Source organism: Crocodylus siamensis, chromosome 11, assembly GCF_052110815.1.
Source record: "Crocodylus siamensis isolate JL-2025a chromosome 11, ASM5211081v1, whole genome shotgun sequence".
Taxonomy (NCBI): Eukaryota; Metazoa; Chordata; order Crocodylia; family Crocodylidae; genus Crocodylus; species Crocodylus siamensis.
Genome location: NC_143405.1, coordinates 25,363,735 through 25,389,228, shown reverse-complemented (window position 1 = coordinate 25,389,228; position 25,494 = coordinate 25,363,735). Strand labels below are relative to the sequence as shown.

At 43.5% G+C, this 25,494-nt stretch overlaps 1 protein-coding gene across 1 annotated transcript; it reads left to right on the top strand.

Moving 5' to 3' along the window:
- The first annotated feature begins 1,002 nt into the window (after window positions 1–1,002).
- Window positions 1,003–23,981, top strand: RBM5 (RNA binding motif protein 5). Its single transcript, XM_090021195.1, has 25 exons — window positions 1,003–1,154; window positions 1,317–1,390; window positions 3,562–3,793; window positions 4,448–4,615; window positions 7,643–7,712; window positions 8,192–8,265; window positions 10,714–10,797; window positions 12,211–12,271; window positions 12,446–12,511; window positions 12,876–13,036; window positions 14,617–14,714; window positions 15,613–15,700; window positions 15,903–15,980; window positions 16,672–16,744; window positions 17,426–17,511; window positions 17,858–17,936; window positions 18,172–18,263; window positions 18,741–18,905; window positions 19,346–19,492; window positions 19,579–19,650; window positions 20,572–20,751; window positions 20,989–21,063; window positions 22,051–22,148; window positions 22,230–22,359; window positions 23,362–23,981. The coding sequence occupies exons 2-25, from the start codon at window positions 1,374–1,376 to the stop codon at window positions 23,485–23,487; spliced, it is 2,520 nt and encodes an 839-aa protein (XP_089877321.1). The 5' UTR covers window positions 1,003–1,154; window positions 1,317–1,373; the 3' UTR covers window positions 23,488–23,981.
- The last annotated feature ends 1,513 nt before the right edge of the window (window positions 23,982–25,494 follow it).

Here is a 25,494-nt window from a genome sequence, read left to right as displayed (position 1 = left end):
GCAGGGCTGCGCGAAGCCCAGGTTAACTCATCCCGAGCTGCCTCCAGCGGTTTCCCCCCACTTGCCAGCAAGGGTGCTGGCCCAGCTGGGCACTGCGTGCCTTGGGGGCCCACACAGATGACAGTGCCGGCCCTGCAGGAGCCCAAGTGCCCCTGCTGCTCAGGGGGGTCTCCCTGGCATGGCCTGCTCTTCCCTCCACCAGCTGCTGCTGGCTGAACAAAGGGCCCCAGCTGTGTCTGTCCAGTGCCGGCAGGCCCCTGCAGTGTGGACGAAGCATGTGGTGCATCTAGCTGCCCTCGCCCCTTGAAACCAGTGGCCTCTGGGCCCACAACACTGAACAGAGCACACACCATGGAGCCCTGGGGCCTGGCCTAGCACAGCTGGGAGGTGGAACTGTGGGCGGCCCCTCTGCTCCCTGTAGCCCCCGCCCCAGGGTTACCTGCAGGCAGCCACTAGCATGCCCCCGGCCCACCCTGTCAGTACTCACCGGGGCTGCGGGCAGGTCTTGCAGGCTCCCCCGGGCCAGCCCCCTCCTGGCTCTGGGCCATCGCAGCACCACCCTGCCCACAGCCGGCTCCTCCCTCGAGTGGCCGCATGTGCCGGATTAGATGAGAGGGCGGGCAGTGCGTGCGTGCACACCCACATCACCTACATGTACACATGCGCACACACAAACATCACCTACACGCGCACGTTTATGCACACCCACATTGCCTACATGTACACATACATCACCTGCATGTACACATGCGCACGTGTATGCACACCCACATCAGCTACAGGGACACACGCGCGCACACATCACCTAGATGCATATATGCGCGCGCACATGCACGCATGATGTGCATGTGCCCGCAGGGTGCGGCTCCCCCTTCTCCCCGCCGCCGGGCGGCGCTCCACGGAGGTCCAAGGCCGTTCCCAGCGGAAGGAACTCGACCGCAACAGGCGCAGGCGCAGGCGCAGACTGGGCACTGGCAGGCGTCGCTCCCGGGCCCCTCCCCCGTGCCGGCCGGGTTGCGCCTGCGCACGGGCTGGAAGCTTCCAGGCGGCGGCGCGGTGCACTGTGGGCAGGAGACGGCGAGCTGCCTCAGCGCCATTTTACAGCGCAGGAAAGAAACAACTACTGCAGCGGCGGAAAGGAGCCCCCCGGAGCGGTGAGTGCGGGGCCTGGCGGCAGCGCCCCGTCTCCACACGGGCCCCGATGGCGGCGTCTTTTTTCTGCTCCCCCTCCCCTCGGGCCCTGCGACGCGGGCGGGTCGGCGCGGACGGGCGGGGCCTGCCCCGGGCCGCGCTCACTGACGTCTCTTGTTCCCCAGAGCGGAGTCGCGAGCCCTCGGACGCTGCGCACCCGGAGCGGGAGCGAGACCGAGACCATGGGGTCGGACAAGCGGTAGGTGCGGGCGGCGGTACTTGCGGGCGGAGGCGGGGGGGCTGTGTTCCGGCGGGAGGAGGCGAGGCGCAGGGAGCAGCGCCGGACCCGGAGGATGCCAAGGAGATCTTAGCCTGGAGCCCGGACACCGCCAGGAAAGGCGCACTCTGCAAAGGTCTCCGGTTTCTCAGTTGCTGCTTTGCAACGTGTCGGGTCTGCAAATAGTTTCTGGGCAGTGGTGGGGCTGGAAACGTGCTCCGGTCAGAAAGGGTGTAATTCACAGCTCGTGACAGAGGAAGGACTCCTTGTTGCAGCCCCTGCACAGACGCATGCATTCCAGAGGCTTTTTTTTCATAGGTCTGCATTGCACCTTAGTGGCAAATGCGTAAAAGCCATGACAGTGTTTTCTGATGTTTCATGTCAGATGAGGCCTCAAGAACCTGGGTGTAAGACTGCTAAAGATGAGTTGAACAGTAGTTAATTCCTTATGCGCAGGAATAACTTAGCAGGGTCAAAAGAGAGTACCACTTTTCTCAAAATGAGCATTATCTGCATGGGAATAACCAATGCGCCATAAGCAGCTGGTTGTTTTGGTATTGGTTTATGTACTAGCTCAGGGGTTGACAATGCTTTTGGGCCGACAGCCAAAATAACCTGCAACCTCAATCTGTAAGATGTAGGTGAGTCAGGGCGGATGGTGGGGGAGCCCTGAGGAGCCCAATCCTTCTTGTGACAGTTAAGCAGCAGCAGCAGCTCGGGCCCCTTCCCCACCATCCTCCCTGAGATGCATGTACGCCTGCCATAGGCAGTGATCTGGAACAAGCTCCACAGATCTCAGTGCAGTTGCTTGCAGCCTCTCAGCCCCTGCTGCCAGCAAGCCCAGGCTCTGGGTGGGCCTTTGATGCCCAACATGGATCGCAGGATGCTGCAAGCAGTTGCACTAGGATCTGCAGAGCCCTGGCCCAGCAGGTGCTTGTGCACCTCAGAGCAGACAGCAGGAAAGGGCTACATTGCTACAACAAGGATTGGGCACCTTACGCCTCCCCTACCATCTGCCCTGAGGTATATGTGCCAAGTAAAATGCCTTCACACACTATGGTCTGGCCCAGGTACTTGGGCTTGCTGACTGACCCCTGTACTAGCTGTTAACAGAAAACCTTGATATTGTGACTGAAACTGAAGGCATATAATTTGTTTAGGGTTAGGGAGGGATATAGCAGTATGGTTACTTGTGCTGGTGTTTCTTTTAACCAAATAAATGCCACCTTCTGGGATGCAACATTTTACGGTTACAGCTTGGCTCATATTGACTAGGAATTGAAAAAAGAAAACCTCTCCCACTGGCTGTTATATGTAAAAGGAGGGCATGTGTGGCTCTGAAGGCTCATTTTGGGAGGTGTAGGGTTCAAATCTAGTTGGCAGGGATGTGAGTGATTGCTGATCTACCTGATTTGAGAGGGTTGGAGAGAACTGGCTTTGGAAAAATGATTAGCACCACCAACATATCTCTAGAAAGAGGCATCACTTATTGACAGTAACTTTTTTTATTTTCTATAAAGGTAGTATAAATGATCTCCACTGTGTTTGAAAAGAAATTAAAAAAAAAATATGGCTTTAGTGTGTACCTGTCAGCTTTTAAAATGCAGTGTGTTTATTAAACTGTAATCAACTTGAATAAATGTATAAATTGATAAGAAATTGAATCTGTTATTAGTGACACTACCTTTTTAGCTTGTGCAGCTGGCAAACTCTGCAAGTTGTACTATTTAAAACTGTCAAGATACAGCATAGGAAAATCAAGGCTTGGCTGTTTTCCTAATCTACAGTAAAAAATTCTGTGCATAATGTGATTAGATATGCTGTTTCAGCTAATCTGTCTTCCTTTTTGTTGCAGCTCTGATCATTTTTACACATCTGTCATCTTAGATTGTTTTATTTCCACATGTAGCTTATACTGGTATGTTTTGACAACATCTCATTCTGATTTATGTTGAATTACATGCTACCAGTTGAAGTGGGTGGCAGCTGAATTGTTTTTTTTTTACAGTGTTGGTTAATTTTGGACTTCAGATATTAGAATGCTTTGAGCTGACATCCAGTCTGTAAACTGAGCTATGTTATGTCCCTCAATTGGCATCTTCCAAAGGGAAAAATCAAGTTCTCTCTAACCTCAACAATCTTGTCTCCTGCAGTGTTAGTAGAACTGAACGGAGTGGACGATATGGCTCTATTGTTGATAGAGATGATCGGGATGATCGGGACTCCAGAAGCAGACGAAGAGATTATGACTATAAGAGATCTAATGAGGAGCGCAGGAGCGAGAGATATGATGATTACAGGGACTATGACAGTCGGGACAGGGACTATGACAGTCGGGACTATGAAAGCAGAGACTATGACAGCCGGGATTATGACAGCCCTGAGGTAGGTAGCAGCCTTGGTCCTCGGGAGGGTTTTGGACTAGTGCTTGATGGATGTGGTCAGGAGCATAATCTAACGTCTTGCCGCCTGTCCCGTGTTTTACCACTGCATAAATTGATATATAGTCATATTCTTTCCTTATCCAGTAGTGTATTTGCTCAGGTTAAGAATTTAAGATACCTGACAACAGAACATGCCAGATTATTCTATCTACATAAACAAGTTGAAGAATGTAACTTGTCACTACCTGCCAGTCTCAAAAATGTGCTAGCCTTAAGTTTATGGTCTGAATAGCCAAATTTCTGATTTCTTCAGAGTTTATAATCTTAGATATGCTAATTTGTCTGACTTCTGCAAGGTCCTTTTGCTGTAGTTTTGGGAGTAAAAGTTAAATCTCTTGTAAACAATGTCTTATATTTTTTTGCACTTTTTAATTGTTTTTATCGCTAGTGTAAGAGGTATGTTGCTTACTGCTTAGCACAAGTTTTGCTATTCAATTTTGAATTACTGTAATTGAGAACTGTCAAAGGTGCTTGTTTTAGGAGGGAAGGGTTTGTTTTTATTTCTTTTTCAGTTTTGACTGGGAAGCTGGAGGTATTAGTTCTATAGTTTTTATTGTTTTGTACACACTTGTTAATCTGGGTGTTTGCTCCCCAGAGGGAGCGTGACAGCGAGCGCGAGCGAAGGAATAGTGATAAATCAGAAGATGGATACCATTCTGATGGAGACTATGGAGAGCATGACTACAGGAATGACATTAATGATGAGAAGGAAAGCAAGACCATTATGTTGCGAGGCCTTCCTATCACTGTTACAGAAAATGATGTAAGTGTTGAAATGGCTAAGGAATCTATGTTTTTTTTGTATTTGCTTAAATAGTATTGGAAATACGACTAAACGCTGTTTACCAAACACTGTAAACCTTTATTTTAAAGGTCTGCTTAATGTTTCTGTTACTAATACTGGATTCTGAAAGATTTAAATTATAGCTGTTCTATATTGTGTAAGCCTAGAGGTCAGTTAAATGTTAAGCCATAGGTACTGCTTTTAAGTAGTACCATCTATAACTAGTCCCGTGGTTTCACATGTGGCTGGTTAGCATCCCTGAAACTTTTAAAATATTTTAAAGTAGAGGTGTGCTGATACATAGGCCTGTTATTGGATCGGCACTGATATAAAGAAAATTGACTGTTTCGGAAATCGGTCTTACATGATTGATAATATGGCTGATAAATGTCCATGCATGCAGCTGCAGTGCAGCACACAGGGACTAAGGATCACCTTGGACAGCTGTGTGCAGCTGGTAAGTCTGTTGTGGTGAAATGGGAGGAGGTAAATCAATGCCTCTCCATGCTGAGAGAGGGAGTGGGGCTAGGGTAGGTGCTGCCCAGCTGGGGTGGGGCAGGCCTGGGACTGAGCCATAGTTTGTGGTGGGGAATGGGGAAGCAGTTCCTACCTCTGCGTGCTGCTTGTCCAGTGGCTCCCACCATGCAGGAAGGGGGCATGTGCCCCCAGATCTGCGCGGGGTACTGGAGGGCAGGATGCAGCTGAGGGTTGGGGCTGGGGGTCGCTCTGGACAGGCGGGGATGGTGGTGGGAGGGGGCTGTGGTGAAGTTTGGCCGCTTGCCCCAAGCACAGCACTGCAGCCTGCCCAGCACAGATCCGAGGACACAGACCCACCCCCCTGTGCCCTCCTGGACGACCAGTGGGAGCAGTGGCAGGAGCTGCCCCCCACGCCCTCTGGATAAGCTGCAGCTTTGTCCTGCGCCCACTCCGGCTGGGCAGTGCCTACCTCAGCCCCCTTCCCTCCCTTACTCTGGGGGACATTGATCTGCCACCTATGTCCCTTCCCTCCCCCCTCCCCTTTCACTAAAACCTACGAGCTGCATGCAGCTGTATTGAGAATCAGCTATTGTATCAGCCCCCAAAATCTCCATTGGTCCACCCCTATTTTAAAGTATACATAAAGTACTTCTTCCACTTATGGGAGGTAATTCCTATAAATCTGCATATATATTTTGTGTCATAGATTTATTACCAGGTTCTGTTTAAAACCAAAAACCTTGAGCCAGCCATTCTGCTTGCTAGAGTATGCTAATGCACAAAGATGTCTAATGTTAACACAGCTCAGGCAGTTTTAAAATGGCTGCTGTAGAGCTGACAAAGGGAGAACAACGAGCTTGGTAGGCACCAGACTCTTCAGCCTTTATAGCACCTATGCAACCCCAGTTCAGAGATCCTGGAAGCAGTTAATTTTTCATGTTTTTTTGTCTGAGACACCAAAAGAATTAAAACATAAAGCCCATTATATTTATTAAACCCACAAAAACAGAGCTGTTCAAACTTGATTTCTGAGCAGCCTGTCCGTTTCTCACGTCTTTGTGCTATGATTTACTTAAAGCTAAAAATTTTAATTAACTTTTTGCAATTTTCCTTGCATTTCACTTAATAAACAAATGAGGAACAGTGTTCAGTGCTGCATTGGACACTTATCATGCAATGCATGCAGATATGCACATTCAAATTTAACCAACTGCAACATGGTGAACTGTTCTGAAGCCTTCTCCATGGATTCAACTGAGTTGCATTACTTCAGAGGTTTTCCTGTTCCAAGAGTATAGGCATGTATATACCTACTGTAGTTATTAATTGAATAATGTGGAATCATTTTAAAATCTCATTTAAAAAATTCAGTGTATAGGTAGAATACCTAACTTTAATTGTATTTTTTTTCCTGAATGTTCACTTTTCTATGAAACAACAGCTGTTAAACTGTATTTTCACCCTTCTGTTTCTGATTTTAGAAAATGGTAACAATGGTGCTTTGCTTTCAGGTTTTCTTTTCTGTATTGATGCTTGTAGATGAGTGTAATTTAAGAACCCACTTTTACATTAAGTAGTCAGTCACATGTTATTTTCAACTCAGCTCTGTAAGAGGGCCCTATTCTGGCTTTGTGCTGTAGTTGTTAATTTTCCATTTGAACAGGGAGGTCTAAAGGATTGTTTTGAATGGCTGTGCATCTTCTTGTCTTAACAGCAGATGAAGAGATCCTGCTAATCAGTTCTGCAACATTATAAAAATGTTCCCTAGGTATGCTGAAGGGCATCTTACCAGCTAAAGATATCTAAACAGATTTGTGGTGTGTGACACCTCCATAGATTTTTTTTTTTTTTTTTTTAAAGCAGCTTCAGAACAAAGAAATTAGGTCCTTTTTGAAGTTACTGTTTTTGCACAGGTCTCATTTTTCCTTTGTTGACATTCTCTTGTTTTAAGAGAATGTACAGAAGCCAAGGTGCCTTGAGATCCTCTTAAGGATGTTGTGGCACGCTACACAATAATAGCACTGTTAGAAATGTCGTGACCCGTTTTAATGCGTTCTTTGTAACAGGAGAATCGGTATGTTATTTTTTCATAATCAAAAAATGAGTGAAAGTGAAGAGCTGGTATCTTCCAAGGGTTGCCTTGAATGTAAAAAGTTGAGAATTACTTCCTTAAATGGTTCAAAAGCATGTGCCTAGAAACCAAGGTCGGGGGGGGGGTACTACAGTATCTTTGTTCATGACCAGAGATGGTAGATACTGTCTCCATATAAATAATAAAAGGAGAGAGCTGGCTGAGCCTGCTCAAGAACCATCTAGGACTTGGGCAGGGTGTTGATCATTATTAACAAATTGTTTTTTACCCAGAGGTTAAATTCACTTGACCTTCTTTTGAAGTAGGATGAATATATGAATGTGTATGCTTGATATTTTTTTTTTCTCATATTGATTCATAAATTACAATTTTGGTTGCTGCTCTTGAGCTACTGCCCAAGATTTGGAATCATAATGTCTGATTAAACTCCCATACAGATTCGAGAGCTCATTGAGTCCTTTGAAGGCCCTCAGCCTGCAGATGTGAGGCTGATGAAGAGAAAGACAGGTGAGAGCCTTAATCTAGATTTGTCATTTTCCTCTTCCCCACCCCCAGACCCAAAAGAGCATCCAGAATTATCCCAAATCTGCGAGCACATGATATAAAAATATAAGGTTTGCCATGGCGAAGGAATGTGGCCTTTTTTGAAAGGTTTCTAGATAGCTGATGAACACTTTGAAAGAAGTCTCTCAACAGGGGGTTTGTTAAACGGTATTGGTAAGTAACACTAGTATGAACTCATTTGACAGTTATGTAGTCTGTTGCATGGTTACCTTTTAAACATGGATTCAAGTTGATCGAAATATAGCAAATTAAGGAAGCTTGGTTCCTTGCCATGGCAAAATAACGAGCAGATCCCAGCAGTTGACGTCGCATTTGTAAAGCTGCTTTGTCATGAAGTAATGAAGCAGTTGGAGAGAGATTCACCTGTTTTAAAGGAACTGACTAACACAAGTATCCCGTCTATATCTGAATGCTGTCTCTAGGTGTAAGCCGTGGTTTCGCCTTCGTGGAGTTTTATCACTTTCAAGATGCTACCAGCTGGATGGAAGCCAATCAGGTTGCTTCACTCACCAAGTCTAGATATTCCTGAAAATGGAACAAGTCTGTACAGTTAAAAAGGGATAAATGAAAAGTGGAACGAGTGGTTTGTTCCAAAACAGTGATTTAAAAGAATGAAAGCTTTGTATATATTAAAACTTGTAATAGCAGAGCCAAGATAGTATTAGGAGGAAAATGATTGGCTGTTCTGGGCAATCTCCTATGAACCAGGAAGAATGACCGTTGATTTAGTTACATACTAGTGTTGTAGTTGTGTGGTGCCAGTCTAATTGGCTCTTAAAACTCTTGACCCGAACAGTTCTTTGAAACACCCATATTTCTTTCCACCTCTGTTCATGGCTGCCGTAGAAAACACTGTTTTTCAAGGAGTCTAGTAATAATACTGGATAGCCACAGCATATTGGTACTCAGAAAGAAGACATTGATGTTTGTTTCTAAACTGACGTGCTATCCAAGTGGAATACTTTTCCCCTGTTCTAGTAGGGGAAATCCTGGCTCTGTTACAAGAGTGTTTATTTGATGAGACATGCTGAAATCATCTGGACACTCAGTTATTTTAAAGTGGAATTATAAATTTAATTTCTGGACTGAAAATGATTTAATAAGAGCCAGAAAACAAAATGGGTTCTCCTTTAAATGGTTCCCTGTATACTGAGGCTTTTCTTTTGCACTGTCAAGTGAGTTGAAGTATTTGCTTGTACTGCATTTTGATAAATGTTATCAGTTCTAACAGCAGACTTCAAATTACTCACATTGGTTCTAATCAGTATAAAGAACTATATTTTTTTTTTTGCTCAGACAAAGATCAACTCTATCTTCTTTAAACTGTATACTGTTGTTGTGTTTAGTTTTTTTTTTAACATTTAAGAAAATGATACTTTAAGTTGGGTGATCAGATATCACAATTCGATAACAGAAATTGGCATGCACAGCCCTGTAGAGTAGGGTTTCATGCCGTGGGCCCCTTCCTCAACAGCAGTCTGTTCAAGCTGAATTTTTGCAGCCTAATGTCCGTTTTTGGGCAATGGAGGCACTAAAACGGCCGGTGTCAAAAATGTTAGCAAGCATTTTTTTTAAAACAAAACTTTTAATGTATACAAAGCTTGTGTACAACTTGAGACGAATATGATCCAAATTCACTCCACAATAACCAGAGCCACCCTAGTAGTAGGGATAAAAGTAGTCGAGTCTTCCTAAGTGGCCCTGCTTCTGACTTACGGAGAGATGATGTATTGTAAATGTGCCAGCATCTTTGTTTCAATGTTTGCATATCCAGCAAATGCTGGGCCCTCCAACCCTTCCTCCTGCCCATAGGAGAAATAAAAATTTCCCCTAGCAGTACAGAACGTGAAAACCCTACTCATGGTGCACCGTAGATCTGTCAGATCCTATTATTGAAAAGAGTGATCCTGGCATTCCTTTGGTGCCTCTTCAGTAAAGCTAACCCTCCTATATAAAGTAATTCTTCAATTAAAAATAATATCTGGGGCTAGCCAGTGCCATCCTGGTATATAGCCACAGACACTCTTAAAGATGCATCTATTTGAAGTGAAGGCCATCTACTGGTATAAATAATTTTGGATGGGCAGTTTGCCTACATATAGGGCTCAGCAATGTTTGAAGCTCTGAACTTTGGCTTCTTAAATGGTTTAAAACTTACACCTCCTCTAGTGACACATTAACTGAGAGGACATGACGAAAACCATATGAACTCTTCCTTCTCCTTGGAGAAACTTCATTTGCGGTCTAATTACTCAATTTGAAGAGTTTGTGTCTGAATGAAGAACACAAACCTCTTGCACAGGCTTTTTCATGAACCAGTGTGTTAGTCAAGGGATTTATTTTGAGCTGTTTCAATTGATGGCTCAAGAAGTCTAAATGGGGTCCCTTTGAGAGGAATGTATTGGTTTTTTTTGTTTGTTTTTTAAAGGGACACATTCTGAAGGAAGCACTTGGGGTGGGGGGGAACAATTCTAGATGCTGTTGATTTAAAGTTCTAGGGAATTTGGATTAGGGGAAGAAGTGAAGCAGTCACTTAAGGACATGTTTAAACAATTCGCTCTATGCGATACTAGAAGTGAATAGAAATACTTGGGAGAGAGACTCCTAAATTCATTAATACTGACTACATCAGGATAGAGTTCTGTCTCCTTCGAGACACTTCCTTGTTCGAGTCAGCATTTAGTATTTGGCAGCTTGTTCAACACTCCCTGATTCCGTTTACCTTTACTCCACATCCCATTCTCTTACTGCCCACGTCCTCCTCTCTGCAGGATTGGATGGGCAGGGTGTAGGTGGCAGTGGTTGGTCCTCCACGTCCTCCCCATATGTTGTCCATTTAATTCAGGAGCACTGATTCCTCCGAAGTGTGCTCTGCCATGGGAAAATGGACACATGTGCCTCAACCCAGGAATAATTAAGCCTGGTTTTTATTTTTTTTTTACAGAAAAAACTAGTGATTCAGGGAAAACAGATCGCAATGCACTACAGCAACCCCAGGCCTAAATTTGAAGACTGGCTTTGTAACAAGGTAAGAAATGTGTTTTCTGTGAAAAGGGGTTCTACTACTCAGTGTTGGGCATAGATGTTGTTTATCAATGTGCTCTGGAAAAAGGTGAATGGGAAAAATTGAAATTTTAACAAGCCAATTTTCATGAGATTGCCCTGCATTAAAGAGAGAAACAGGAATAAAATGAGGTTGATATTGGATCCAAATTACATAGTAGATATTCAACCAAGGGAGCAAGGTAGGCAGCACATAATAATAGTTTAAAAGGACTTCTGTGACTTGATCACCAGTGATCTTTGCATTAATTTCATTAACTTGTGGTTGAATTAAAGTATGTCTTTTAAGAAAACATCAATCTTGATGTAAACTTAAGTGGCAGAATGCATAGTGTCCCTGAGTGAGTTGTTTTACCATTGATTAAAAAATATGTGGTCTGAATTTGCCTACTTCAACTTCTGTCTGCAGCATCTTATGATTATGCAACTATAGTGGCTTCTGGAGAACATAGGCCAAAAAAACGTCACTGATGTTTTGAGCTTACATACACAAAAGCAGCACCTCCTGGAAGGAGGTTACATTAAAATACAGAGCAGTTGCTAGCCTGGGGTTGATATGGTGTAGTTGGGTTTTGACATCATCTGCATATTTGGCAAAATAACTAAATTCTGTATTCATCCACTATAATAGCTGTTCAACTGCTTTTGGCCACAATAATCATAACTTAATACTGCGATCAGTAAAATAGTTGTACATTCCTTGCTTGCTTTTTTCCTTTCCCCCCAGTGCTATTTCAGTTGCAGTGTGTTTTGTGCCACTAAGAACCATTCAGCTCACTCTTAGAGATTAGTTCCATTTAGCTCCCCAGGCTCAACATACCTTATCTAATTTGCTTACAGCAGTATTGAGATGGGTTTATTTCACACAAGTTTCAGTCACTAACAGAATTACCCACTTCGTACAGTTCCCAGTTTTCTCAGTCAGTGTTAATGGATACGCTTAAGCAACTGGGCAGTACCACTCGGTACCTGCTGTCCTTCTTTATTTGTGTGCGTTGTCATTTGCAGTGGAGCTTGGGCTTCTTAAAACTGAACAAGCCTGAATTTCATGCTGTTACACAGCATGTCCAATTAGTTGGGAGGTAAGCAGTCATAGTACGCTGAGACCTGATAAGGAGCAGTGTTTAGAGTACAGTTTGTGATAAGTGCATGCATCTGTTTCAATAACTAGGATTGTAGGTTGAAAACTGCTAGTGAACTAATTTCAGGAAGAGTCACTTGTTTGAATGAAAATGGCTCATATCTCAGGAGGTGCTACTTCTTGGATTAGATTTTTAGTCTCATATGTACAGAGGCTTTCACAGTAGTGACGCACTGAAAATGAGATGTCCACATATGAAATTGCTGCAAAATCTGAAAGCTGCTTTTTTTTCTTTAGTGCTGCCTTTACAACTTCAGGAGAAGACTAAAATGCTTCCGCTGTGGAGCCGATAAATTTGGTAAAGTTACATTTAAGCTTTTTGAATGTTAGGCTACGTAGGGTATTTCTTGATGTGATTTGCTGTTACAAATGGCAGTTCAGGTCTTAACCTGGTTTGTAACAGGTCTTTGAATTTTAAGTGACTGATCCATTCTGTAACTAAAAGCAATTTCCTCTCCTCTTTACTATGAAGATTCAGAACAGGAGGTACCTCCTGGAGCAACAGAGGCTGTTCAGTCTGTGGATTACTACTGTGATAGTAAGTTTTAAAAAAAATCCTTTTGTTTTATTCATTAAATTGCATGAGTGGCAGAATGCCAACACTGATGTAATAGTGCTGAAGTACTGACTAGTGTCTCAGTGTGAGGCACGTGCTTGGGTCCCACCTTCAGCTCCATTATAATATAGACCCCTTAGCGTGCTTTGTTCAAAAATGAATGTGTGATGGCGTGGTATGTTGCATCTGTAAAGAAGTTGGGGAGAAAAAATCTTGAAAACCCATTTACCTTCCCCCAGAGGGTTTTTCCTTTTCTGTGCTCTGTAGTCTATTTTCACAAGCTAAAAGAGTTCTGAAAAGCCTTCATAAACCTAACTGATTTGAGATTTTTCTCTGTGTTCCTCAGCCATCATTCTCCGAAACATAGCTCCTCACACAGTAGTGGAGTCCATCATGACTGCACTATCTCCATATGCTTCTCTGGCAGTTAATAACATTCGCCTTATTAAAGACAAGCAGACCCAGCAAAACAGGGGCTTTGCATTTGTCCAGCTGTCTTCTGCAATGGTGAGTGGTGTAATACACTTGAAACGAAACAAAATATGGGATGCTGGTGTGATTCAAAACAAGGAAATAGAGCCTTTGGAGAATAGCACCTGCTGTCCTGGATATAGATTTTTTCAATATGTCACTTAGCCAATCTGTGCTTTATCTTTTTTAGACACTTCATGAGGCACTTGGAGGTCATCAGATGAGAAATGTGTATACACAGGTGTGGGGAGAGGGGCGCTAGATTTGTTCCTATTATTATAGTGGGTGGGTACTGTCATCTGGAGATATGATCAGGATTTAAACCTGTCACATGAAATAAACAGCTTAGTCATTTGCATTTGGTAATTGAACATTCGTGGCCCTCTCAAGCAAACATTCAATACAAGGTTTAATGTACCCTGACACCTGTTCAGTGTCTCCATCAGTGACTTGGACGAGGGCATGGTGAGCACCCCATCCAAGTTGGCAGATGATACCAAATTATGGGGCAGAGTTAACACACCAGAGGGTAGGAAACGAATCCAGGCAGATCTGGACAGGGTGTAAAAATGGGCAGAATGAAATAGGATGCAGTTCAACAAGGACAAGTACAAAGTGCTGCACCTGTGCAAAAAGAACCACCAACACAAACTGGGGGATGACCTTCTCAGCAGCACAGCAGTAGAAAGGGATCTTGGAGTCATAAGTGACTCCAAGGTGAACATGAGTCTTGAGTGTGACAAAGTGATCAACAAGGCTAACTGCACTTTATCATGCATTAGCAGATGCACGACGAACAGGTCTAGGGAGGTGATGCTTCCTTCCTGTGCGGCACTGGTCAGGCTGCAGTTGGAGTACTGTGTCCTTTTTGGGCATTGGACTTCAAGAGGGATGCAGACAATCTTGAGAGGGTTCAGAGAAGGGTCACTCATAATGGTCAGAGTGACTCTCTGGCCCTACAAGGACAGACTGAGAGACCTAGATCTCTTCAGTCTGCACAAGAGAAGGCTGAGAGGTGATCTTGTGACTATAAATTCATCAGGAGGGCAGCAGGGAATAGGAGATGTTCTACATACTAGGGCACCCCCTGGAGTAACCAGGAACAATGACCCCAAATTGACGGAGAACATTTAGGTTGGACATTAGGTAGACCTTTTCACAGTAAGAGTTGCTAGAATCTGGAATGGGCTTCCAAGGAAGTTGGTCCTCTCCCCTACCTTGTGGGTTTTCAAGAGGAGACTGGACAAGCAGCTGGCTGGGGTCATCTGACCCTAACGCTCTTTCGCACGCAGAGCAGGGGGTTGGACTCGGCCTACTGGGGTCCTTTTCAACCCTAATATCTATGAACCTATGAGTTCATCAGAGCTACTTTACCAACTGGTTCTGGTGAGTGAAACTTTTCCAAGAGCTTTTATAGTATAATGATGGGGTTTAAGGAAGTTTATAGCCTAGGCTACTTGCAATACTGCACCTGAAATAGCATCTTAGTTGTCCTTTTTTGAAAAATTAAAGGTTTTGGTACATCATTGGAATGAACTCTTGAGTCTCTACTTCAAGTAATTTCCCCTTGAGTTGGAGGCTTGGGCCATACTGACAGAGATTCTTTCTCTTTGTAGGATGCTTCTCAACTGTTGCAGATTTTACAAAGTCTTCAGCCACCATTGAAAATAGATGGCAAAACAATTGGTGTTGATTTTGCAAAGAGTGCCAGAAAGTGAGTTACAAGGAGGTGCTTTTCTCCAGCTCTTAATTTAAAAAAAAAAAAAAAAAAGCAAAAATGTCCTGGGTAGGATTGCAAACACTTAGAGGATAAGAGTAGAATTCAGGAGTTAAATTTCATTTTGTCAGTAGCCCAAGACAACAAACATCTGTAATGTGAAGTACTTAAAAAAGCAAATGCAATTAAGGTCTACATTAGCAGTATTATATTTATAGTGTGAGAGGTCATAGTAGCAGATGCTGGTTGGGTCACAGCTGAAGTATTATGTATAGTTTTGGGCTCCACATTTCAAAGGGGGGGGTATGAAGACTTTGGGCAGGATCAAGAGGTGTGAGATGAACGTGATGATAAAGTAGTTAAAATGTAAGCAGTATGAGGAAAGGTTGAAGAGAACAGGGTGTTTTTAGTTTGGGAAAAGAAGGATTGGGGGGGGGCATGATAGCAGTTTTCAAATAGTTCAGAGATTACTTAAAGGAGGAAGAAAATTTTCTTCCTCCCTTACCTTCCTCTTTGCTGCAGAAGGCAGGGCATGAAACAATGGATTTAAACTGTAGCAAAGCAGATCTGTATTAAATCTGAAAAAAAGTCTTTTCTATTAAAATAATAGAACAGTGTAACCCTTCCTTTAAAAACAGTAAATACCATAGATACAAAATAAAAGGTTAACAGGTATACAGCTATAAGCCTTAAAAAACAAAACAAAACAAAACAAAAAAAGCTTTCTCCATTCCCCTGGATTTGCCAAACTGCCCTTCAGCTTATTTGCTTCCTACAAGTATCTCAAAGAGATTTACTAAAATCTGTATATAGGAAGAGCCTGAGTCTTCCTTGCACAACAAGTAGCGTGAAATGATAATTGCACATAATCATGATTTGATCTTCCTGGTTTCAGAGATTTGCTTCTCCCAGATGGTAACCGGGTGAGCGCCTTCTCTGTGGCAAGCACAGCCATTGCTGCAGCTCAGTGGTCATCCACCCAGGTATGACTTGGGGCCTTTGGCGCATGGTCACATTATTTTTGCTGAAACGAAACCAGAATGCGTTTAGCATCACTATTTATTACTCAGAATTGCTCAATTGGTTAAATTATGTCCAAAGTGCTAGGAAGGGAAATAGTTGGTACAGTTGCTCAATTCAGTAACACATTTGTCTCTGATAAAACTTATCCGTTGGAATTCACAGCCTCAAACTGGAGAAGGAGGTACCATTGACTATAGCTACCTCCAACCAGGACAGGATGGCTACACCCAGTATGCTCAGGTTAGTAGTGTTGGTTAATTCTCTTGGCAGCGTGTACTTATAGGGCATTGTCAGACATTTGTCCCAGGTTATGTGCAGGTTTCACACAACAAGTCTTAACATGCCAGAGGGGAAAATAATTTATTCTGAGATAAAAATGGTAAATCTGCCACAAAGAAGTTACTGGTTGAAACATTACATTTTTGGGCATGTGGAACAATTTTAGCACCTGCCCAGTGTACTTCCCCCTGCCCCACCTTCTCCCACAAGCATTCTGCAGAGGCAGTAGTAAAACATGGCTCTCATCCTGGAGCATAAGAGCATGTACAGTAACTCCAGTTTCTGCTGGAATGGAGTTTGTGGGGTACATGACCAGCGTGAATCCATTCCAGGCTTGGAGAGTGTTTGGGAGGAAAACAGAATGACCATACTGTGGCCAATCATTGCTATTCTTCCTGCAGTAGAGACGGGGAGTACTGCAAAATGCAGTTAGCTTTCCCAGCTAGCAAGTGCCGGCAGCTCAAGTTTGTACATCGCTCTTTTTCCATCCAGGGAAGCATGTTCTGAATGTCTGGCAGAGTACTGTATGCAGCCATTCCATTCTGTGACAGAATTCAGCAGTTCCCATTGTGCATTGAAAATATCTGCCAGTGCCTGTAGTCAGTATTAAACTTGGCCTAACCGGATGTTCATTCTGCACTTTATTTCATAGTACTCGCAGGATTATCAGCAGTACTACCAGAACCAAGCAGGCGTATTGGATACAGATGGAGCTACCATATCAGGTAATAATCCTCTGTTTAACTTTTCATTTTGTTTGGGATGAGATTTTATTCTTATGGAACAATATTAAACCTTGCAGAGCTAGTCGCTTCGTATGACAGACTCCTGACTTCAGTAATTATGAAACTCAGTTGATTCTTCCAGTTGATACAAAGGAGTAATTAAGTTGGCTTGCTAAAGGTCTTCTCAAGATGGAGTCTCTTCTGCTGGTTAAAGGTGGGGGGGACAGTGGGCACTTACAGAATTTAAATATGCATTTAGATAATCGTCCCTATCTGAGTAACTCCCAACGAAACTTTGCTGCCAGCTATACAAGGAATTGCTTGTTATGTGTGCTTTAGCTGGCTGTCGTATAGTACAAAAAGCATTTGTGTGCATGCCTAGAAGGATCTTGTGTGTATTCGGAGTCTATTCATAATTTCTGTCTACTCAGAATGTGTCGAGTTTACAGTTCCCTGTTCCAAAGAGCCTTCTGTAAGGACAAGTCTTTTGTGTTTTGAATTCAGTTGTCAAAGCTACCGTGTATATTGTACTTTGAGTGTTACTGTCACCCCCACTCTTCTCCATTGCCACCACTTGGAGTTGGAAATATGAGCTGATGTCCTCTTCAATAAGTGAAATTACAGTAGCTCTGGCAAAGGGTGCTAGTCCAGGTATAAGCTGATGACCTTTTAACCTTGTAGGTGCTCCAGTTACCACCACTACAGCTGCTGTGGTATCCCAGAGTCCTCAGCTATACAGTCAACAAAACAATTCATCTGACTCTCAGGTAAATGAGCTAATTACTCCTTCAGAATAATGTGATGGTCTCATTTGGATTATTTTCTACCTGTGATCTTTTAAAATCAGCGTAGCAAAGTTGGGAAGTCCTTACTTCCTGAACTGGAGCCTCTCTGTGATCGAAGTTAGTATGTTGTGGAGATTTTTAGTTATAAAAGAACAGTTACCTGCCTTTCTTCCTTTACTGGCTGGGATTCCTTTATCCTGGAAAAATAAATATGGGTCAAGAACAGCTAGCTACTCTATCCATGCTACATGCTGTGGATGACTTGGTTTGCTGATTTTGGTTGCCACAGATCCCAAATGACATCCTTAATGATTCCAATTCTTTACAGACACCAGCAGCTCAGCCAAGCACTAGCACACAGGCACAATCGACTTCCCCAACTGGTGTGGTTCCTGGCACCAAATATGGTAAGCAAAAACTGAGTCATCTTGTGGACAGCTGCATATCTGTTGTTTGGTAGCAATAGATCAGTGTGCTCCTTTGGCTTATTGTTCCATGGCCATGCATTGCCACAAAACCATTGACATGGGAATGCTTTTACAGACATCTGTTGTCATAGTTTCTATGATCTAAAACTGAAAGGTGCCTGTGTAATTTAAATAGAATAATCATGTCCCATCTCTTCCTCTTCTCTTTTCACAGCTGTCCCTGACACCTCTACATACCAATATGATGAGTCTTCAGGTTATTATTATGATCCTATAACAGGACTTTATTATGATCCTAACTCTCAGGTAAATGCAAGCTTTTCCCCATCTGTCTTAAAGATATAGGTCTTCAGGTTTTGGGCCTCTGAGTGAAACTTTTTCAGGATGAACGATTACAAGCAGTTTATACCCTGAACAATATCTTAGGGCTGATCTGTTTTCTGTGGTGGGTGCATTGTTTTTTTCCTTTGATAGACCATATTAGGCCTCTTAATGAATCCTGTTCCTGAGACCTTTAGTTGCCCAGTATCTAAATTTGTTTATTTTTGGTCTCTAATGGATTATCTGTGGTCTAGAAGAGAAAATTGACCTAGAGGTCTTATTTCCGTGGTGCTGTTTAGAGTGCATGTGCTTGGGAGCAAAAGATCTAAGAGGCAGACACCTTTTTGTCCCCTTTGTAGAGGATTGGAGTGTTCTGGAAGGAGTCGAACATTCTCTTGTTTGTCTTATATACGTTCAGCCTATATTTGATTTATAACCATCTGGTTTTGATTTCTCCTTCAGTATTACTATAATGCCCTAACCCAACAATATCTTTACTGGGATGGTGAGAAAGAGACATATGTGCCTGCTGCTGACAGTGTAACTTACCAGCAAACACTTAATGCAACTACCACCAAAGAAGTGAAGGAGAAGAAAGAGAAACCTAAGAGCAAAACAGCTCAACAGGTGAGATGAAATCCAGTCTTGATTGGATTGGAAATGCTCCCATGTAACAGTGTCATTTGCCCAACTGGAAATGAACCATGCAAGGCTACCAGTGGGGTCTTTTTGAGAGCAGGGGAAAGTTTTGGTGGATCCCTTGGTTGGATATGTGGCCCTGTGGGGAAAGGAATCGAGTAATCAATTAGGTCATTTTAGGTTAAGACCAGCTGTTAATTTTGTCACCAGGTACAACAGCCAAATTACAGCCTGCTGGAATTCTGTATAAGGAGTGGCTCTGATTGCATCCACTATTTTATGGAAACCTTTTAATAAAATATACAGGGTGCTGTAGCATATGTTGCTCTGGTGAGTGCAGGTATTGGAGTGAATGACAAGTCCCAGGAGGGTTTTTACTGTGATTCTGTGGAATGGCTTGTCTGACCCTTGATTTGCCTGTCTTCCAGATTGCTAAAGACATGGAACGTTGGGCAAAGAGTTTGAATAAGCAAAAAGAAAATTTTAAGAATAGTTTTCAGCCGCTCAGCTCCAGGGAGGAGGAGAGGAAGGAATCTGCAGCTGCAGATGCTGGCTTTGCCCTCTTTGAGAAAAAGGTAAAGCTCTTCATGGAATAAAATGGTTACAGAGAGGGACAGATTGTGCAGTGCTCAGAGCCTCAAAGATTTCTCACTTTTCCTAGGGTACCTTGTCTGAGAGACAGCAGATCATGGCAGAGGTGGTGAAGAATGGAGAAGAGGAGAACCCGCTTAAGGTAAGTGTAACTATCCAGCAGTATGAAAATGTATTGTAGCCTTTAAGACAAGCATGTGGTGGTTGAGCTGCAGGCAGTGTTGTGGTGTGACTAAAGAGCAGGTACTCTAGTATCTGAGTGGGATTGATAATAGACCTATTCTCAGTAGTGGGGTCATTTCATTCTTAGTAATAGATTAAGTAGACTATTCTTGTGGAGGGGGCCCAGTGGAAGAGTCCCAGTCTGATCCAGGGCTCAAGTAATGGTCTTGGGTTCTCCAAACACATTAATCAGGCTTAGAAGGAACATCCATTCTGTTATAAGGGTGGTGTCCTTAATGTTGAGCTCTGAAACTTCATAACTGTGTACATTGTGGGTTGAATATGACATCATTGCTGCACCCCATATAATGAAATGTGTTTCCTCCCTGACTCATTTAGGCTGCTGACAGATGTTTAAATCGGAGCCTGGCAAAATGGGATCAGGGGGCATCAGATCCCAGTTGCACCCTACTTGCTGGTGCTGAGGGAACTTGGGATCATGTTCCTGGGCTTTCCCTGCACCAGCAAGGTGAAAGCCAGTTGCCTGACAATCAGCTGATTTGTCAGCTGGTGGGGTCTATACTGGGGCTGGTTGGAGACCCTGGTGCAATCCTAATCCTGCCACACCTTCCATGTAAGGGACAATGGAAACTAGCCACGAAAATAATTCCTGAAAAATATGTAATATTTATGTAATGGGTTTCCTTTTGGTTGCGTTATTCCCTGGAAGTGTGGCTTGGTCACTGGTTATGACATGATTAATGCACTACTCCTGTCTTAATTGTAATGTCTGCAACAGACCTTAATTGCTCCTTTCACGGATCTGCTACTGTGACATCTTGTCTGTTATTTTCCAATAGATTGTTCTTGTGGCTGATTAATGGTTGGCTTTTTCTTCCAGCGTGGTCTAGTGGCAGCCTACAGTGGAGATAGTGATAATGAGGAGGACTTGTTGGAAAGAATGGAAAATGAGGAAGAGAAACTGACAGACTGGAAGAAGATGGCTTGTCTGCTGTGTAGGAGGCAATTTCCTAACAAAGATGCTCTGATCCGGCATCAGCAGCTTTCAGACCTACACAAGGTAACTACACTTGTGAGCAGCTGCCATCTCTCTGGAGATTTTCTTGTTGTAAATGTTGAATGGGGTAAAAATCAGAGTCCATAGTATCATTCATGTGTTGGAGCCCAGGGTGTTTCTCTCTAGATGCAGTCTTCTGTTGGAGATTTGTTTCCAGGTATACTAATAGAGTCTCAGTGAGAAGCTGGATAACCTCCTCAGATGGTCTAATGCAAGTCTTTTTTTTTTTTTTTAACACAGCAAAATATGGATATCTATAGGAGATCAAAACTGTCAGAGCAGGAACTCGAAGCCTTGGAGTTGCGTGAGAGAGAGGTTAGTGTTCATGTAGTGAAACATACAACTAACGCAGAGAGAGATCCTGCAAAAAGGGTGGCTGGGATTTTTTGTTTCTGGCACTGTCACTGGGGATAACCAGAATCTAGCATAATGCAAGCACTTGATCTTTGGAGGAAGGTCGCAGTTTTCACAAGGACTGGGAAGGAAATAATAAAGTCCTCTCACTTCCCACTTACTGTGGAAGGGCGTCCCCCATTATTTGCTCCATAGCAGTGTTTAATGCTGTATAAGTGTCTTAATGTCTACAAATTCCTGAGGTGTGGCAGTGATCCTTAGCTGACTGAAAGTGAGCAGAAAAAACAAAAAATCAGCAGTAGCTGGCATGCAGGAGGGTATTGCCAAACCTGTAGTGCCTCGTTGGCTTTTTCATTTTATAGGTGTGCGCACCACGTAGCCTGAGCATCTTGTAGTGGAGCTGAAAAAAATACTTCCCAGTCAAAAGAGCCCTATTTCGAAAACAATTTTTGGTCATAACATAGAACTGGTTCAGGGTTCTTGGGCAGAGAGACTGAGGAGGAGAGACTGACCCTGTTTGTTAGTAATGATTCTGGGCTTTTAGTTTCTCTGCTTAAAGCCTTTCTGCACTATTTGCTTCACATTAGTTTCTGCAGTCAGCTGTGAGCCTGGCCTTGAATCCTCCACCTCATTTTTTTAGCTGGTAAAACTGCTAAGCTGAGTAAGCTATTTGGATGAATGTTTATGGTCTGAGAGGTCCTTAACAGAGTTAGTGTTTCAGTGAATATTATCAAGTACCAGGTGCAGCTAGCAATACCAAGTTTATTGGAAAGTTTGGAACCTCCAAACATTGCTGATCACATAAACAGTTCCTGCTTAACAGCAGTGCTCTGCATCTTGGCCTTTCTCAAATGTACAGGGGATTCTGGGTTTAGGTGCCCAGGGGCACAGGCAGCATTAAATTGCTATAAAGTGATGCTTTTAATCCTATGGAATATGTCATTGCAGATGAAATACAGAGACAGAGCTGCAGAACGGCGAGAGAAATATGGCATCCCGGAGCCCCCAGAGCCAAAGCGCAAGAAAGTGTATGATGCTGGCACAGTGTATGTATTTGAAAGCCATTACAGTGCTTGCTAGAATACATGACAGCCCTCTACTTAAGCTAACATTATTTTCTTCTTTAGGAATTATGAGCAGCCTACCAAAGATGGCCTTGATAATAGTAATATTGGCAACAAAATGCTCCAGGCCATGGGCTGGAGGGAAGGTTCAGGATTGGGAAGGAAATGTCAGGGTATCACAGCTCCCATTGAGGTAAGCATGGGCTGTAAGCTGTCCAGTTTTCTGCGGAGTAGAGGAATGTGGCATTGGCTGGATGAAAGCAGATCCATCTATCTTGGCTTTGCCGAGGATGTTCTGGTTTTGTTTTGGCTATTGGAAAAGAATATGCAGCCTACATGGAAGATTGCACTACCATTTAAGCCAGTGGTGCTTAGCCTCCAGCCCATGGGCTGAATCCATTCCATGAAACTGTGTTATCACACAGCTAAGCGTAAAGCAATAAGAGTTAACGCAGCCTTTGCTTTTCCTACTGCCAAATTTACAGACCCGTGGGGAGCCCCACAGGCCAAATGACATGAACTTGTGCGTGGGGCCAGGCCAACGCGCGGGGGTTGTTTTATAGCTAGATCCAGTGTACAGGGCTGGATGGGTTAAGCATTATTGGTCTAAACTAGTGTGAACCCTAAAGTGTGACATTCACAGGCAGCCCAAGGTTCAGGCTAGCAGTTCAGATGGAACTAGAATATCTTGCACTGAAATGCTCTGCATCTCATTCACTGTGCTTGCATTTTTCTGACCCAAATGGTGACAGTAGGTAATGACTAGAATTACTGATCCATCACACTGCTCCATGATGGGTCTGCTCCATGCTAATATCCAGTTTCTTGGCTATTAGCTAGGCTGTGTATGCAGACTTTTTTTTAATAGCAGTTTGTCTGGTATGTCCCTTCCTGCTGTCGCAGTGAATTCTGGCACCTGTGTAAAGAGGTAAGTGTTTCATGCTTGACTCTTGTTGCTCACTGAGCCAACGTTGAAGAGTAGGTCTGGCAACAGATTTGCTGAATGTACTTTTTTTTAATTGCTAAAGGAATATCATGAGAAGTTCTGTCAAGTTAGTTGTTTCTCAGTAGATACTGTTTCCTTATCACAGAGGCTAGGGATTTGTCAAGTGTGCATACTGGGCATCAGAAAGCAAGGTCAAGACTAGCTCTTTCATGCCAAAGCTTTAAAAGCCCCTCTTTTTTTTCTTTGCAGGCTCAAGTACGGATGAGGGGAGCTGGCTTGGGAGCCAAGGGTAGTTCCTACGGTGTTTCTACTGCAGACTCATACAAGGATGCAGTTCGGAAAGCTATGTTTGCCCGCTTCACAGAGATGGAATGATGGTCTTCACTGCCCACAAGGCAAAGAAGCCAACAAAATACTTGACTCCTCATATGGAACAGACTGTTAAACCCTGTAGCCTTGTGGCACCACTGCATTCTGGCAATGGCTTTTGGGTTAACTATTTAATTCCCTTGGACTTCCTTTCCTCCCAGCATGGAACACTTCCATGGGTGGATCCTCTGAACTGCCACAACTTCATGCTGGAGAGCTCCTGGCTAGACCAAAGGGGATGCTAATCTTTATACATTTTTGTATATAATGTAATGTATTTTACGTTTGGAACTTGTAGTCTAAATGTCACTCCTGTCCTTTTGGAGCAGGTCAGGGTTAACTGGGTTTGACACTGCTCTACTTCATTGTACTGTCTGTATGTCTTTTTGGAAAGTGTTCCTGTACATTTTGTATGATACACCTTTGTATAGACTTTTTGAAAACTTTGACTCTAGTTCCTAGTTTTGGCTTATTTCCCAAAGTAATACACCTAAAAATGATCCTGGCTTTTTTTTTTTAGTGGAATTGAGTGAGAAGCAATTACCATCTCTGTGACAGTAATTATCCCTTTATAAGTTTGCTTCTCCCTTTGCTGAGGTGTTTCAGTGAGTTTTGTCTTGTATCTTGACCTACCTTGGGGGTAAGGGAGGAGGAGCATAAGCATTCTGTCTTCCTCTGCTTCAGTTACTGAACTGTGACTGACTACCTGCAGCAAGAATTTAACATGCATACTCCTCCTTGGTGCTATTGGCCCCAACCCCAGCTCAACTGTAGTGTACAGATTTGCCTTTTAACGGTTCCTGTTGCTCATTGGCAAGAATACTTGCCATAGTAGACAGTCTAACAGTAGAGCTACATATACTGGCCTACTTGTCACTCCAGTGGGACTACGCTACAGTCACTGTCCCTGTGAATTACTGCTTGGAAAACAGTTTTGAATTGCTAACTAGTATTCTGATACTTAAAAAAATGGGCAGAGGTGAGGTCTCTGCATTCTACTTCTGCCTACTACTACTCCAGTTCAAGTGAGGTGAAGTCTGGATTTGAAAACTTTTTTTTTTTTTTTTTTTTTTTTAGAGTTTGCTGCCTGACTGAAGTCCTGGTTACCAGCAAAGTGATGGCATACTTATCCTGTGTTCCTTAGCCTCAGCTGTGCTTTTACCACTGCCTCTGTCTGCGTCTCTGTTCATTAGTCTCCTACTTGTTGGAATGATTAATTGCACCCCTTGACCATGTGTCCTGTCAGGAGTGAGGCTGTTTGTCAGGCTTTGCACTAGGGCATTTTTGTGGTAATATAGAAAGAACCAAGATTGCTTTCTTCTTCCTGGAATGTATTTCCTGCAAACAAGTGGACAAACCTTCTCTCCCCTTTTAAATGTACAGAGGTTAGGAGTGTAAGGTCTTAGCACAGGTTTCCTCAGCCTTCAGTGCTCTCTTAGTTTCACTTCCTTAAGGGAAAATAAAGCTAGGGACAGAGGAGGCACCTTTGTTATTCCTATACTGTTCCCCAACCAGGGTGCTGTGGCCTCCTGGAGTGCCTTAGCATTCTTTCAAGGGTGCTGTAGGGTGTCAGGCAATGCTAGAGCGGTGGTTCGCAAACTTTTTTTCTACCAGGACAAATTTGTAAACATCAGTGGCCAGTTCTGACCCAGTTCCCCTCACTCCCTACCTGCTGCCCTCCACCCCCAGGTCACAACCCTTATGTGTGGGACGGGAGATGGGAGTGCCCCCAGAGCCCCTCATAGGCTGGCAGAGCTTCAGCCTGCAAAGGAAAAGCCATGGTTTTCCATGTTTTTCTCCTTTACAGGATAATCCATTTTTAAAATTTGCTCGCAACCCTTTTGATATATTGTTGCGACCCACTTTTGGGTCACAGCCCACACGGGTTGCAAAACACTGCGCTAGAGCCCAATTAGATGCAAAACAAAATAAAACCAAGAATATAGCTTGTAGCAGTGTCAGTCTAAGGACATAGGTAGATAATCAGATTTACCCAAAAAATCTTATCTTTTA